This window comes from Nycticebus coucang, chromosome 15, assembly GCF_027406575.1.
Source record: "Nycticebus coucang isolate mNycCou1 chromosome 15, mNycCou1.pri, whole genome shotgun sequence".
Lineage (NCBI taxonomy): Eukaryota > Metazoa > Chordata > Mammalia > Primates > Lorisidae > Nycticebus > Nycticebus coucang.
In genome coordinates this window covers 67,166,762-67,183,214 of record NC_069794.1, presented here as the reverse complement: position 1 = coordinate 67,183,214, position 16,453 = coordinate 67,166,762, and the positions used below count along the sequence as shown (strand labels likewise).

The 16,453-nt window shown below is 40.5% G+C and overlaps 1 protein-coding gene across 3 annotated transcripts in view; it reads right to left on the bottom strand.

Annotated features, from left to right (window-relative positions):
• Positions 1–15,123, bottom strand: part of NUDT15 (nudix hydrolase 15) — a 33,677-nt gene extending 18,554 nt beyond the window's left edge. Inside the window, exons 1-4 of one of the 3 annotated variants that reach the window (XM_053563081.1) lie at positions 14,915–15,123; positions 11,336–11,532; positions 9,888–9,960; positions 6,593–6,695 (exon numbers count right to left, since the gene is read on the bottom strand). In XM_053563081.1, the coding sequence (XP_053419056.1) occupies positions 9,905–9,960; positions 11,336–11,532; positions 14,915–15,072 (411 nt within the window). In that variant the 5' untranslated portion in view covers positions 15,073–15,123 and the 3' untranslated portion in view covers positions 6,593–6,695; positions 9,888–9,904. Of the gene's footprint in view, positions 1–5,956; positions 6,696–9,887; positions 9,961–11,335; positions 11,533–14,914 lie in introns of those variants that run through there. The other 2 variants (XM_053563080.1, XM_053563079.1) reach the window with 2 other exon arrangements.
• Between the last annotated feature and the right edge of the window lie 1,330 nt (positions 15,124–16,453).

Sequence of the window (16,453 nt, the reverse complement as noted above, 5' to 3'; positions counted from 1 at the left end):
AAAATTGTTAGCATTCTACCCAGGGATAATACTAATTAACATTTTGGTGCAGATTTCTTCTTCTTTAAAAACTATATACTTTTTTAAAAAAAATAAGAATATTGGGTGGCACTTGTGGCTCAAGGAGTAGGGCGCGCTGGCCCCATATACCTGGGGTGGTGGGTTCAAACCCTGCCCCAGCCAAAAAAAACTGCAAAAAAAAAATATATATTGTGCTGTATTTCTTAGTTGTTAGTAATCTGTATTCTCTAAATGAACCGAGAATTCCAAATAATAGTTAATTTTAACCTTGCCTATTCATATAAGAATATTTTTCCATTCTTTGAAAGACAATGTCTAGCATTCCATTGTGGGATGTGCCATAATATGACTGCTTTTTTTATTGGATACTTAGGATTTTTAAAAATTTGTTTTCTATTATAACATTAGTATCCAGAATCTTGTTTTCATCACCAGATCTTCAGGATAAACTTAAAGGTAATGTGTTCTTTCAAGTTCTTAATATGTCAGTTTCCAGTGGCTGCTGTAACACACTGCTACATATTTGTTGGCTTATAACAATGCAGATTTATCCTAAAGTTTGTATGTCAGAAGTCCAAAGTGGGTCTTACTGGGTCTAAGTCAGGGGGTGGGCAGGGCTGCCTGCCTTCCTGGAGACTCTAGGGAGGAATGTCTTTCCTCATTTCTTCCAGGTTTTAGAGGCCACCGTTGTTCCTTGGCCCAGGCCTCATACAGATAGTGTTGATGTAAACTACACTATATAAATGTGTACACACATTCAGCCATTTTGATGGAAGCAGCTGATTTGAGGGCATTTTATCTGCGGAATCTAATCTCTTGCTTCACAAATGCATAAAGTGAATTCAACTTATTAGAAATTTAAATCAAGTTATTCAAAAAGACAAAATGGATGATTTTGGAAGAACACAACTTGTTCCACATCTCATTTATGCCAAGAGTGTTACTACTTTAAAAACTATGCCTGAAATCAAGATACAGTAGAAATGTTATAAAGTAAGATACATCAGGGACCACTGGGGTGCATCCAGAAGGTTTTCCAGGGGAAGGAACCTTGAACTGAGGTGTGCAGAAATGGAAAGCATCTGTAAAGGCAGAGGGTGAGGGTGGTATTCAATTTTGAAAAAAGTTGCAGATACTCTGGCAAGGAGGTAGAAAACAGCAGGGTACCTTAAGGACCACAAAGATGCTTAGAGTATAGGGAGTAAGAAGGGGATGGGGGTACAATGGAAGAATTAGTGTAGGGAGGAAACTATGAAAGACCTCATACGTCATGCTAGAGATTTCATCCTACAGGTGATGGAAGGGGAATACTAAAGGAGTTTGGGAAGACAATTTGTGTTTTTGAAGTCATTCTAGGAATAAGGTCAAAAACTAATTGGAGGGTTAAGATGGTAAATGTTATATGTCTTTCATCACAATTGAAAATAAGTCAGTCAATGGATTGGAGAAGTAAAGGTGCAGGAACAGCACCTTGGGGAAAAGGTGATGAAGACCTGGTCCAGGGGAGAGGCAGGTAGGACAATGCCATAGGGATGGTGTCAGCAGACATGAAAGATGTGAATGCTGCATGTGGGAGAGGGAGTCAAATTTAAGCAATTCAGCACACGGTACAGCTCCTCTCAGAGAGGGGCACAGGAGGAAGTTCAGTTTGGAACATACCAAGCTACAAGGATGTGTAAAGTCTCAAGTAGAGATGCCCAGTGTATGGCTAGGTCTGGAGCGTAGGAGAAAGGTCTGGGCTGTAAATAGTATTGTTTTGGAAGTCATCAAAGAATAGGTTGCAAGTGGATGCATAAAAGAAAAAAAAAATGAATAGAGGACAGGAAGTATCAGGTCAAACTGAAGTTGGTGAAAGTCTTGCTGCTTTGTTCCTTTTGCCATGAATTGTTCTGGAAAATAATGAAGAGTGATACACGGTTGCATATAAAGCTATCAGTCCAGATTAAAATGTAAAAGCTGAATACTTACACATTTTAAATATGAAAATGAGAGAAAGTCTGAAATAGGAATTTGAGATTAAGAAAGTGTCATAGGCCAGGTGTGGTGGCTCACACCTGTAATCCTAGCACTTTGGGAGGCTAAGGTAAGAAGACTGCTGAAGCCAGGAGTTCAAGACCAGACTAAGCAAGAGTGAGACCTAGTCTCTACAAAAAATAAATAATTAGCAACTCGGTGCCTGTAGCTCAAGCCGCTAAGGTGACAGCCACATACACCTGAGCTGGTGGGTTTGAATCCAGCCCAGGCTTGCCAAACAACAATAATGGCTGCAACCAAAAAATAGCCGGGCATTGTGACAGGTTGCCTGTAGTCCCAGAGGCAGGAGAATCACTTGAGCCCAGCAGTTGGGAGCTGTGATGCCATGGTACTCTACCCAGGGTGACAGCTTGAGGCTCTGTCTCAAAAAAAAAAAAAAGAAAAGAAAAGAAAAAATAAATAATTAGCCAGGTTTGGTGGACACACTTCGAGTCCTAGCTACTCAGGGAGCTGAGGCATTCCTGAGCCCAGGAATTTGATGTTGCAGGGGCCAATGATGTCGTCGCACTCTAGTCTGGGTGACAGAACAAGACCCTGTCTTTACAAAGTAAAAATAAAAATAAAAGCGATAGACTTAATTTATAGTATAACTATTATCAAGCCCTTATCATAGTACTTGGCAGAGAGTAGATGTAAAATTAAATGTTTTGGGGAAGCGTAATTATAGATTTACATTTTCAATTTCTTGGGGTATATAAAATGAAACGCATGGAACACAACCATGAATCTATGTATACTGCTATTTTTAATTTGAATTTTTTGATAAACACTACTCAAATGCAACACTGACTTGTGTATACAACATCAATAATCTAATTACTAAAGAGAGGTAGCTTCAATATGTGATACATTAGAATTAAATTTTTTTTCTTTTTCTTTTTTTTTTTGTAGAGACAGAGTCTCACTCTATCGCCCTGGGTAGAGTGCTGTGGTGTCACACGGATCACAGCAACCTCCAACTCCTGGGCTTAGGCAATTCTCTTGCCTCAGTCTGCGAAGTAGCTGGGACTTCAGGCACCCGCCACAATGCCCGGCTATTTTATTGTTGCAGTTTGGCCGGGGCCAGGTTTGAACCTGCCACCTTTGGTATATGGGGCCGGTATCCTACCCACTGAGCCACAGGCGCCACCCCCGATTTCTTCTTTTATATGAATGACTCTCTGATCTTGGTTTCTCTACAATTCCCATTTATTATGATCCTTGGTGGCTCACAGAAGAGGAGACTATTTCATCTGTAAATGTTTGCCTTGTTTGGAAAGCCAGCAGTCGAGATAACAAAGACGCAATTCTTCCGAGTTGATCTAAGTACTTATATCATGCTCCACTGGGATGCCTTCTGCTAAGCTGTTGCCACAGCCAGTATAGTAACAAGTCTTCTAACAAACCATTAAGAATTAAGTACTTACTCAAGAGTTCTAAATCTTGATTCATTTACTCATTTAGAAAAGTATTTACTGATTACTGGATGCCACCTGAGCATAGTGTTGATGTAAAATGCAATGCCCTTCTAATATGAAATGCTTTTTACTTTTTCCTACAAATAAAAGCTCAGGTTCATTTTTTTCTTTCCATAGAAGAAAGCTTCATGTCAAGTGGATGACTTAAGGAACAACAAACAAAACCCCTCCAAAGCTCCTAATGAGCTTGTCTACTAAAAATTTTAAATGGTGGCTATGGCAAAACTCCACAGGTTTATGATAAGTTTTGGAAGCTATAAAACATCTGCTTGGATAAGTACTAGCATAAAGAGACATCTCAACGAATTCCCAGTCAACCATTTGTGAGATGAACCTGGGGAAGAGTGTCTCCCCTAAGGTTCGCCTGCTTTCATCTCATCAAGCCTCACCCATCTACGATTTAGAAGAAGCCACGTACTGCGATTAAGTCAAGTGGAGAAAGGAATAAGTCAAGGAAGAAAACAATACATCATTGAAGGATCTGGAGTAATCAAACAGGAGCAGCAAAATGTAGAGAAAATTGTGCCCTGATCTTTAGCATAAGACTCGCTTCCTGTTTGAGAGACCTGGAGAATCACGAGAATGGCATGTTGGCTGTGAATGTGCAGGTCAGAAAACTGGCCTCCAAGACAGAATGTGCATATGAGGGGTGGCAGTCCCAGGCCTAATGGTTACAGTAAAGATTCTCTAGATTCCAAAGGTCTCTTGATGGTGGAGGCAGAGGCTGTACTCAAGGTCTGTGGTTTTGCAAAAACAAGTCGGAGGCATTCTTTCTGACACTTACCATGTTCCCCCCTTTAAAAAGTGCTGGTGTCTGATAAGTAACTTTTAACTATTTTTTCCTGCTTTATGGTAACAAATACGAACCTGAGATTTGCTCAGGAGGGCTCCTCCCAGAGTTCCTCAGTTCCCCAACACGGACTTTCTATCAAGCCTCTTAATTCCTTGAGTCAAAACCCCTTCATCTGGTGATCCAACCCCCTTCAGAAAAATAGTGTGAAATTCATCAGTGTATATCTGAAGGTCAGGGAACATACACTGATTATACTTGAGTTCCTCAAACATTCTAACATCAAAAATATGCGTAACTAATAGAAAATCAGATTTATAAATGGTAGATTAATAAACATATTTAATTTTTTAAAAGCAAACAATTAAGAACTTAAGGCTGGGTGCCCATAGCACAGTGGTTTACCGTGCTGGCCACATGCACCGAGACTGGTGGGTTCAAACCCAGCCTGGGCCAGCTAAACAACGACAGTGCAAAAAAACAAACAAAAAAAAATTAGCCAGGCTTTGTAGAGGGCGCCTATAGTCCCAGGCTGAGGCAAGAGAATCGCTTAAGCCCAAGAGTTGGAGGTTGCTGTGAGCTGTGATGTGAGCTGTGAGATGTGATTCTACCGAGGGCCACATAATGAGACTCTGTCTCAAAAAAAAAAGAGAAGAACTTAAAAAATGATACTCATCAGGAAAAGACTTTTTGTAGCAAGTATTACTACAGTAGTATTAGAGTCTTTTGAAAGAGCAAAATTCAAATGCAAACAATTTTAGAAGCACAGAATAGCACAGAAGTAGGTTCATAAAGAAAAGGATGTGAGCTTAGTGTTTAATCTAGCAGTTCTCAAAGTTTTTGGTTTTGGATCCCTTTTCACTCCTTAAAAAATTACTAAAGACCATGAAGAGACTGGGGGAGGCAGAATTTTATCTAGTAATATTTATCATATTAGAAATTAAAATATAATAAAGAGAAATAAAGTATTAATCATTTAAAATAAATCCCAATACATGTTAACATAAATTTTTTTTGAAAAGTTAACTTTTTCTCAAACCATTATAGAGAAGAGTGGCACTGTTTTTTGCAAATCTCTTTAATATTTGACTTAATAGAAGATAGCTGGGTTCTCACAGCTGCTTCTGCATTCAGTCTGGTATAGTATCACACATCAGGCAGCCTCTGAAAACTCTGCACACTCATGGAAGGATCGAAGTGAAAAAGATAAATGACACCTCAGAATTATACACATAGCTTTGACCTCGAGTACCTTTGAAACCTTTGGTACCCCAAACCACACATTGAGAACCACTGCTTTAGTCAGTCTCCTCATTGTACATTTAAGATACCCTGTTTCCCCGAAAGTAAGACAGTGTCTTACTTTAAGGTGTGCTCCCAAAGATGCACTAGGTCTTATTTTCAGGGGACGTCTTATCTTTCCTGTAAGTAGGTCTTATTTTCGGAGGATGTCTTATTTTCGGGGAGACAGGGTACTAGATCTCAGAGTGAGAAAACCAAAATCATAAGACCTACTAATGGTAGGATACAGACTCCCAGGGGTCCTCAAACTACAGCCCGCGGGCCACATGAGGTGGTGTGATTGTATTTGTTCCTGTTTTGTTTTTTTACTTCAAAATAAGATATGTGCAGTGTGCACAGGAACTTGTAGTCCAGCCCTCCAACAGTCTGAGGGACAGTGAACTGGCCCCCTCTTTAAAAAGTCTGAGGACCTCTGTCCAAAGTTTGTCTCACTTCTCTTGGCTTAGCTGCTCATCAGAAAGCTAGGAAATATACCCTAATAGCCTATTCTGTTTCCTCTAGTTGCAAAGACTGCCACAATATATTAACACTTCCCCTCAATTTTTTTAAAAAAAGAGGTAAATCAACAAACATGACAAATTCTGCATCAGACATACTGTGTTTAAATTTGAATTATATTATTTGAATTAGCATCTATGTTTGAAGTGAAACACAAAGGCAAATTCTATTATCCCTACCCATACAAGCTGGTAATGACAAACTGCACAGTAAATATCAGAGATAAATATGGAAAGGAGATTAACCACAATGTCACAATCATTTCCTCTGTGTCTATAATACAATTCAATAATATATTTCAGTACTGACCGAAAAGGTGAGTAGATTAAGAGGCAACCAATAAATCAAAGAAATTTTTACATAAAAATGGAATTGTGAAATGTAGATATTTTTCAATCCCTAGCCAGATGTTATTACTGTCTTTTAAAAATATTAAGAAATCTTCTAGGTCACCTAGAGATGACTGCCTTTGTATCCTACCAGATGGTTCAAATCTTCTTTAAATGGATCATAGCCTTGTTCCTTTAAACAACGTAGTGCCCAGAAAAGCTGGTCTAGTGGAGGAAATTCTTCCCAAGGAACCCACTCCCAACCTAGAAAAGAAAGATACCAAATCAATTTATTTAGCTGACAGAAAACAAAGGGTATTTATTTCAGCAAGCTGACCTAGATAGAAAAAAATTAACTGACTTTAAAAATTATTTGGGCCGGATGCAGTTGGTGGCTCACACCTGTAGTCCTAGCACTTTGGGAGGGAGGCTCAGGCAAGAGGATCGCTTAACAGAGAGAGACAGCGAGTACCCAACAGGTGCTTGCAAGATGCTGAATTAACTGCCAAGAGAGTCTATGAAAAGCTGATGCTTGGGCGGCGCCTGTGGCTCAGTAAGTAGTGCGCCAGCCCCATATACCAAGCAAGGGTGGCAGGTTCAAACCCAGCCCCAGCCAAACTGCAACAAAAAAATAGCCGGGCGTTGTGGTGGGTGCCTGTAGTCCCAGCTGCTGGGGAGGCTGAGGCAAGAGAATCAGCCCAGGAGCTGGGCTGGAGTCTAAGCCCAGGAGCTGGAGGTTGCTGTGAGTTGTGTGACACCATGGCACTCTACTGAGGGTGGTAAAGTGAGACTCTGTTTCAAAAAAAAAAAAAAAAGCTGATCCCTGTTACTTAGAGAATGAAGTGTCTGGATGATCCTCCTGATTACAGTCAGATGGTTGGAGAAAAGATGTAGTAAACAGTCACTGGAAGCAGGTGATTCAGGTCCAGGACCCAAGCAACACAGACTAAATAAAACACTCACTAAAGCAGTGCACCTTGGCCAGGCTACAACCGGTTATCAGTGAGAGCTCACAACTGGAATAAAACAAAAATAATTCCTGCTATATTGTTACTTAAGGAGCAAATTTGTTGTTGAGATGGAGTCTCACTCTGAGGCCTTGGGTAGAGTGCTGTGGTACCTTAACTCACAGCAACCTCAACCTGGATTCAAGAGATCCTCTTTGCCTCAGCCTCCCAAGAAGCTGGGGCTACAGACACCCGCCACAATGCCCAGCTAGTTTTTTCTATTTTTAGTAGAGACTAGGTCTCTAACTCCTGAACTTAAATGATCCACCTTCCTTGGCCTCCAAGAGTGCTGGGATTGAACCACCACCAAATGTTTCTAATCAAATTTGATTTGATGCCCTTAATCTTGAACCTTGTAAAATCATATTGCTTGATTCACGATTACTAGCAAGATTCACATGACGGGGTTAACAAAACAAAGGTGGACAAAAAAGTTACATACATGAATTTTAAAAATCACAAAGCGTGTGGAAACTACTCATAACTACTCTATCCTAGGAGGAATAAAAGTATACAGTTAAATAGTAATTAAAATTCTTGATATAGTACTTAATAAAGCAGAATAATCTTTCAGAAATTATTAAAAGGTAGGCCAGTCTAGTACCACATCCGAGAGCTTCACATAAAGAGAATGGCCTATAGTTCGTTCATCTGTCCCTTCCTTCAACATCCAGTATTTTGAAAATTGATTATGAGCCAAACACGGTGAAAAGTCAAAGACGTATGAGCCAAAATAACTGTCCTTTACATAAAGATTCCAACTTCAGTAAAGGAATAATGAGTGTAATTTGAAGTTGAATTGATGAGTTGATTTTGAGATATCTCCTAAAGGAAGACACCTAGAAAGGAAAATACAGGGCTGCAGCTCAGAAGAGCAAGATTCAAGTTTAAATTTGCACCAGGGTCTCCAACTCCTGTCCCTACAGAGGCCAGAAAGGCCTCTGGGACTGAAAAACTAGGAAGCTTCAAGAGGGCAGCTGTGAAAATGAGAATGCTCAAATAAAGCTTGTGGGGCAGTCAGTGACTTTGGAATTTCCTCCCAGCACCCCTTCTATAAATGAAGGCCTTCAAAATTGCTGCTTGTGAAGGATAATGAGTATAAAAAATTTAATCATTTCCTCACATTTGTCTCTTCTAGTCTCAGCTATTTTTGCCCATAGAAAAGACAAAAATAAGAAAAATATTCAGCCTTTCAAGTTTCAGGCTCTATTTTAAAATGACAATAACCTACCCTTATTTCCTAAATAAATTATATCTCAAAACTGATGTAACAAGAAGTTCCATTATACGTAACATATTTTGCTTTGGTCATAAAGAAAAAAAACTCAGTTCTACAAAAAGTAATAAAATAGAAATAGGTATAATTAAACATCAATCTAATATTAAAAAGTCAAAAATCAATTGCTCCTCCCTGAAGCTTCAGAATGTAAAAGCTAATGATTTTTTTTTTTTTTTTTTGGAAACAGAGTCTCACTTTGTCACCCTTGGTAGAATGACATGGTGCCACAGCTCACAGCAACCTCAGACTCTTGGGCTCAAGCGATTCTTTTGCCTCAGCCTCCCAATTAACTGGGAATACAGGCATCTGTCACAATGCCTGGCTATTTTTAGAGACGGGGTCTCACTCTAGCTCAGGCTGGTCTCGAACCTGTGAGCTCAGGCGATCCGCCACCTCGCCTCCCAGAGTGCTGGGATTACAGGAGTGAGCCACCGTGCCTGGCCACTAATGATTTTTGTTTCCATTACTATTATAGTGGGCTCTCCCATTTCCTACTCCTCATTTTATCTAAGATAATTAGGGATGTAAGATGCAGCAGAGACTTTTAGAAAACTCCTCCAACAGGGGCAGCGCCTGTGGCTCAAAGGAGTGGGTTCAAACCCAGCCCTGGCCAAACTGCCCCAACTGGGGCTGCGCCTGTGACTCAAAGGTGGTGGGTTCAAACCCAGCCCCGGCCAAAAACTGCAAAAAAAAAAGAAAACTCCCCCAATTTACCCCATACATTTTTTACCTAGGTCTCCTGTCTTCCATTTCTTGAGGCATGAATGATTTTAGTTGTATCCTAGGCCAACTAAAGGCCTATGGCCACTTCATGGGCGGTTCCTTGCTAGTTCATTTTAAATGATTCAAGCAGTTACCTACTTTATCGAAATCTTGTATGACTCAACAGGCCTTTGGGTGCCCAACATGCCTTTCTGTTTATTCATTCAAATCAATCTATAAAAATGTGATTTTTGCATTCTACAAGTAACACTTCCTCTAGGTCAGAGAGCATTATGTCCCTTTCTCAGACACCCCCCCTTGAGATAGCACCCCTGCATTGCTCTCCTTATACAGCTGTATTATTCTTTCTCGTTTTTATTGCTACTATTATAAAATATTTGCCACTTTCCTGTTTCTCCTCCCAATAACACGTGAAGTCCAGGAGGGCAGGGACTTTGTTCCACATACCACTGTTTCTTTAGCACCTAGAACAGTGACTGGCAGACAGCACTCAAAAAGTATTTGTTGAATGAAGATTCTTCCATGTTAGAGAAGAAATCGTATGTTTAGAGGGGAGATTCAGGACATGAGATCACTTGGATAAAGTTTTATATGGCAAAGAATACATTCCAAAAGTTTGATAATTTTTTTCGTTAGTTCTTCCTCTTAGTTTTGTAAGAATTTGAGGAGAGATGATACACATAAAATCCTTAGAACAATGCTTAGCATATAGTAAATAACTGTCATGAAAACTTTCAAAGCATTCAATTCAACGGGTAACAGATAACTGTTGTCAGAATAATTATTCAGGGTAAAAGGCAGGTATTACCTCTCCTGCACAGGTGATAAAACTGAGGAAAACAGATGAAATGAATGTGCTGGGCTCTCTCCTCTTTCCTATAACTCATTTTTAACTAAGATAATTAGGAATGTGAGAGGCAGCAGAGACTTCAAGATAAGTCTCTGAAAAAAATAAACACTAAAAATTAAATTGGCATCTACTGAGTACTCACTATTTTTGCTAGGTTCTTTACATGTAAATTCTCACAACAATCCATTTGAGGTAGCTATCATTCCCACAGGTGAAAAAAGAGGGTTTGCTCAATGTTACAAAGCTCTGAATAGACACAAACCCAAGTAGCTGGTTCTTCATGATTTAATATATTTACATGTGTATATTAAACCTTGATCTTATATCTCCATTTTTAATTTTTATTTTTTTGAGACAGTCTCACTATGTCCCCTCAGTAGAGTGCCATGGTGTCGCAGCTCATAGCAACTTCTTGGGCTTAAGTGATTCTCTTGCCTCAGCCTCTCAAGTAGCTGGGACTACAGGCATACACCACAACGCCCAGCTATTTTTCTGTTGCCGTTGTCATTTTTGTTTGGCAGGCCCAGGCCAGATTCAAACCCTCCAGCCCCTCATATGGCTGGGGCTGTAACCACTGTGCTACGGGCACGGAGCCTACATCTCCATATTTACATATCTCAGTCCATTAGGGCTGCTATAACAGACTAGATGCCTTATAAACAACAGAAATTTATTCAACACAGTTCTGGAGGCTAAAACTCCAAGATCCAAACACTAGCAGATTCAGCCTCTGCGGAGGGCCCACTTCCTGGTTCATGGGCAGCCATCTTCTCTCTGTACCCTTACATTGTGGAAGGGGTGAGGGCTTTCTCTGGGGTCTCCTTTGTAAGGGCACTACTCTCATTCATTACTTCATACCTAAGCACCCCCTAAAGGCCCAACCTCCTATAACCATCACCTTGGGGTTAAGATTTCAGTATGAACTTGGGAGGAATACAAATATTCAGATCATAGCATTCTCTTCGTATGGCAACATAATGTAATACTTTTTTAGGACCATCTGCTCTTCTCAAAGAAAAATACAAATTATACATAATTCTCTTACTTTCATTTTTTTCAGGTTCTACATTCTTTGGTTCTGAATCATGAGTCATATCCACCTCTCCTTTCATTAATATAGTGACATAATGGTAATTCTCTTTCTCAACAAAGGAATTCACAACAGAGGCAAAGCGAACATTTTTCAGGTAAAGAGCAGCTTCTTCCAAGGTTTCCCTTTGAGCACATTCTTCCCAACTCTCACTGGAAAACAGAAACATATCATTGTATTCAATTCTATCTATATTAATTTTTTTTTCCATGAAGTTGGTTTAGCTAGAAATTTCTCATGTAAAGCAAGAAGAATTGTAATTGGTTCCCACTTTCAAACAATAAATTAACAACCTTGCCTTTGACATTCTGTATTTTCTGAATCTAGTTACTTGAAGACCAAAAGGATTTCATATTGAATTAAAAAAATGAAAATTTAGCCAATTTGGCACTAATTCTCAGGCCTGGAAGCTGTTAGCACTCCAGGAGGCAGTTTAGTGTGTTAGGAACACAGGCTTTTGAGTCACCTAGACCTTGGTTTGAACTCAAGTCATTATTTTCTGCCCTGGACAAGCCAAAAAAAGAGTAATATTAATTTCTCATGGGGTTCTTTTAAATGTGTCAAGAAGTACTCTGTCTTTTCCAATAGTCTCAGAATTTCAGTTTAAGACTCAAAATTGAAGACAATAAGCAGGTAATAAGCACCTTTAAATTCTCAAGAGTATAGCAAAAGAACTAACGGATGTCATTTGAGCTCAAGGGTTTGCTATGGAAGGCCAGGCTAGTCCTGTGACCTCATTCCACTAGGCTACATAAGATAGGAAATCTCTGAGAGGGAGGAAAGTTCTGAGTAGCAGGAAGGAATGTTTCCCTTTTTTCTTATGAGGGGCCAACTCTGTTCCCAAGGAAGTTGAGTGGCATTCCAAGAGAATCAGTCACAGAGATTGGGTGTGACTCTTAAAAAAGAAATAATAGTGTATCATTCCCCTGCTAAAGATATACTGAGCTGCAGAAACTTACATGTCTACCCCAGCATATTAGAGCAGGAATATTAGGAATAGCTCCTGAGTAAATTTGAAATGTGTCCCTTGGAGTTTTGGGATACAGGTGAATACAAAGGCTGATGCTTATTCCAACCAGGGGAATTTGGATGGTGAGAGACTGGCTACAGCAACCTATGATGGTTGAACAAGCAAAAAAGGCAGCAGTGAAAGCATCCTTCCCTCTCTGTGTTTCCTTTGGGCCAGGGGGATGCCACAAGAGGCTGCTGAGTAATCCAACAGCATTTCTACTGAGTAATCCAACCTCAGTAGAAAGAAAACATAGTGTGCTACAAGACTAGGGGAGGGGGACCGGTGTCCCAGAAAACCAGTCATCTTTGTCAAAGAAATCCTTGTGAGACTTCTCAACTGATAAACAGACACTGAGAAAGAGAGCACACAGTGGCTAGCACACCCAGAGGGCACAAAGGGACAAATTAGAGCAGAAGTCATCACCCAAACTGCCTGCCCTCTCTCCTCCTTCCCCAACACACTAGGGAAGGACAGAAACTCAGAAACAGCAGAAAAGAAGAGGAGGTGGAGAAAGAGCAAGACAAGGGCTCACACCTCCTGCCAACACTACTGGGGAGAGATCAGAAACTGGATGTGAGACTGAGCTTTAAATGGGCCTGGACTTTTAAATGCCTGGAAGTGAGTCATAATGACCCAAATGTGATTTATTTTTATACCAAGTGACAGAGAAATAGCATTTGCAGGAAAGATGCTGAAGAAAAGAGACAAATCATATATGAAGAAAATGTTAGGAGAAAATGAAGCCCTTTTCTGTCCATTCCTCCATCAAATTTAGCCCACTCAGTACACTAGTTACATAAACGTTAAGTGAAAGCATACATGTGAAGAGCTTAGAACACATATGACTGAACAGCACTTAGTAAAAAGTTCATCAAAGTTCAATGATGGCTACAATCATTGATATTAGAGTCAAGACTTCAGTACTTTGTGTTATTGTTAAGGCAGTCATGTTGTATGTTAAGGTAAATGTACATTTCAATTAAGTTTGTGATCTAAATTTGGCTAAAGCCCACCAACATTCAACAAAGTACAATACGTGTGGTTGGGCAATTTGGTTCTTAATCTAGACATCTTATTAACTGACAGTTTACCTTAATTATCTGAAAATGATAAATTCATTAATTTGGTGGTGTTGTTGTTGTTGCAGTTTGGCCAGGGCCAGGTTTAAACCCACCACCCTCAGTATCTGGGGACAGTGCCCTACTCACTAAGCCACAGGTGCCGCCCAACTTATTATTATTTTTTAATTCTGAAAACCATGAAAGTATTCCACACAAAAAAAAGTCCACATGCTAAAAAGATCGTAAGAATTCCTTAAGGGACAAAGTCCAATTAAAAGGTACTTGGATCAAGCATCTACTATACTTTTAATGAACCATTTCATATGAAACATAGCCAGATTGTGAGAAATTCTTCAGAGCAAGTGACCCATATTCCTTAACACATAAATGGTAGGGGGAAAAGAGGAGATGGGGGGCAGTTACTGTTAAATTTAAGGATCTAAAAATTTATCAACCAAACGCAGTAAAAATTTATCAACCAAATGCAGTAAAGTACCTTCCCCTATCCCAATTGGTACAAAACAATAAAAATACACTTAACAGAACTGAGTAAAACACTACGCGGACTGGGAATCAGATAATAGTAAAGAATTGTTCCGTTAGGTAGGAAAATGGTATTATGGATTTTTTTTTTTAAAGTCTGTTAAGGAAAACATACTGAACTCTAGGGATGAAAACAAGAAAATGTCTGAGATTTCCTCTAAAATAATCTAGAAAACCAGGTGGGTGAGGTAGGAGAGGGCGAGGCAGTAAAGACAAGAACCAAAACAAGCTCTGTGAAAGGTACGTGAGGATTCACTATTTTCTGTCTCTTGTGTACCCTTCATATTTTTTATACCAAGGGGGTAGGGAAGCACTGGGTCTGACGTTTTTTAGATGCGGTTTATGTTAACCTTATTTTCACTTCAGAATCCACTTTTTAGCACCACACCAGGCTTTCTTCTTCTCTCTTTTATAGAATTCATTAACTGTCCGACTCCCTTGGTTGTGATCCATTATCAAGTGGTACAGTGCCAAGGCAGAAAGGGACCTTAAGAGTATTTCGTCCAAGGTTCCCATTTTAAAGACGATAAAACTTGAGGCCCAAAGATTTGAGGTCCATGTGTTTGGTCACGATGCAACTAAAATTACGCGGCCCAAATTTATCTGCGTACGTCTAAATCGCAAGGAAACCCTGCAAACGTCTTGACTGACCACGCTGGGCAGCTCGAGATGTATAAACACGCACTTTCCCTCTCTTCGGTGAGAACCTCACGCGCCCATTCCAGCAGCGACCGAGTGCGGGCGAAGCTGACAACTCTGAGCAGGTGGAGCCCACCTGGGAGCGAGAACGTCCTTCCCAGCTCAGCGCAGCGACCCCTCCCCGCCGGAGCCTAAGGGGCAGAGAGAACCGAGGGATAACGCGAGAAAAGAGGGTGCGCTGGTCGCTATTCTCGTGTCGACCGCTGGGCGGCTGCTCACCCAAACTCCAAGTGACCCCCGGGAAGTTGGAAACGTCCAGCGCCAATCGACCCTTTCCTCTTTCCCAGGAGGACACAACGAGGATGCCTGCTGCTGGTCACCACGACTCCGACTCCGACACCCGGCCGTGACCCACGAGGCTCCGCGCTGGCGAACATAGCGCGCGCGCGAGGCCGAGCCCGAGCCCGGCCGCAGCGGGAAGTGACGCGCGCCCGGCGCGCCGCCAATCGCTGCCTGAGTTGGCGCAGGCGCCCGAAATCAAAGCGAGAGCAACTGGGTCTCCTGCTTTAGTGCGCGTGTCTGTTTCGTGTGGGGATTTCTGTAGGCTGAGAGTCGGGTTTCCTCCTGACAGCGCGCGGAGTTTCCATTTTCCCCGGTGTCGCTTAATAGCGGTTGCGCTTTTTTTTTTTTTTTGAGACAGGAGTCTCACTCCGTCTCCCGTGGCGTCATAGCTCATAGCAACCTCAGACTCTTGGGCTTATGCGATTCTCTTAACCTCAGCCTTGCAAGTAGCTGGGACTACAGGTGCCCGCCACAACGCCCGGCGAGACAAGGTCTCTCGAACCTGTGAGCTCAGGCGACCAGCCCGCCTGGGCCTCCCAGAGAGCTGGGATTACAGGCGTGAGCCACCTTTTGCGCTTTGAATGTTCGTCATCTGTATATGACTCCCAGATTCTTCTAAACCATACATTCATAAGCCACCTGCTTGTATAAATCTATGGGCGCCTTTATCTTTTACTCTTATTTCCATGAATGACACTGTTCACAATGAAGTCATTCTTCCTGTAGCTCAAATCAGCGTGAACCACTCAAGAATAGATCATGTGGAAACAACCCGGTATAAATAACTACACTTAAAGAGTAATATATCATGAGAGAAAATAAAGAGTAATCGATAAATTGCGTTGGAACGAGTTAGTGGAAAAGCAGACACTTGCAGGTGTTTGCACATCATGCACGGCAAAAGTAGAAAAACCTCAGCTGAACCAATGAAACAAAAAGTAAAAACAAATGACTGGATGGGGAAATTTTACTTTTTAATATGTATATATATATATAATATATATATATATACATATATATAAATTGTTACTTCTACCAAAGTAATGTGCACATAATTTTAAAAAGTTAAATGGTACAAAAAACTCCAAGAACATCTCTTACAGTCCTGCTTACAGAAACAATCACTTTTAACCCTTTAAACTAATTTCTATTATAATATTTGCCTACATATTTGTAAGCAATATGCTTATCTATGTTATGGTAAAGGGAGATAAAGCTTTTTACAGCATGTCTGCTTACCAACACACATACATTCATTAGTATCCTGTGCGTTATAAACATACTCTATTCTCCCAAATAAAATTGGCCATGTATAAAAAGGATAATATAACTGAATAAGGTTAATCTTGGAAATACAAGGTTGATTTAATAATCAATGCCAGCGTATTAACAGAAGGAAATGAAGCATATATAATCTTTTTAATAGATCCAGAAAATAAATATTTGACAAAATTCAATACTGATTCATGAGTTAAA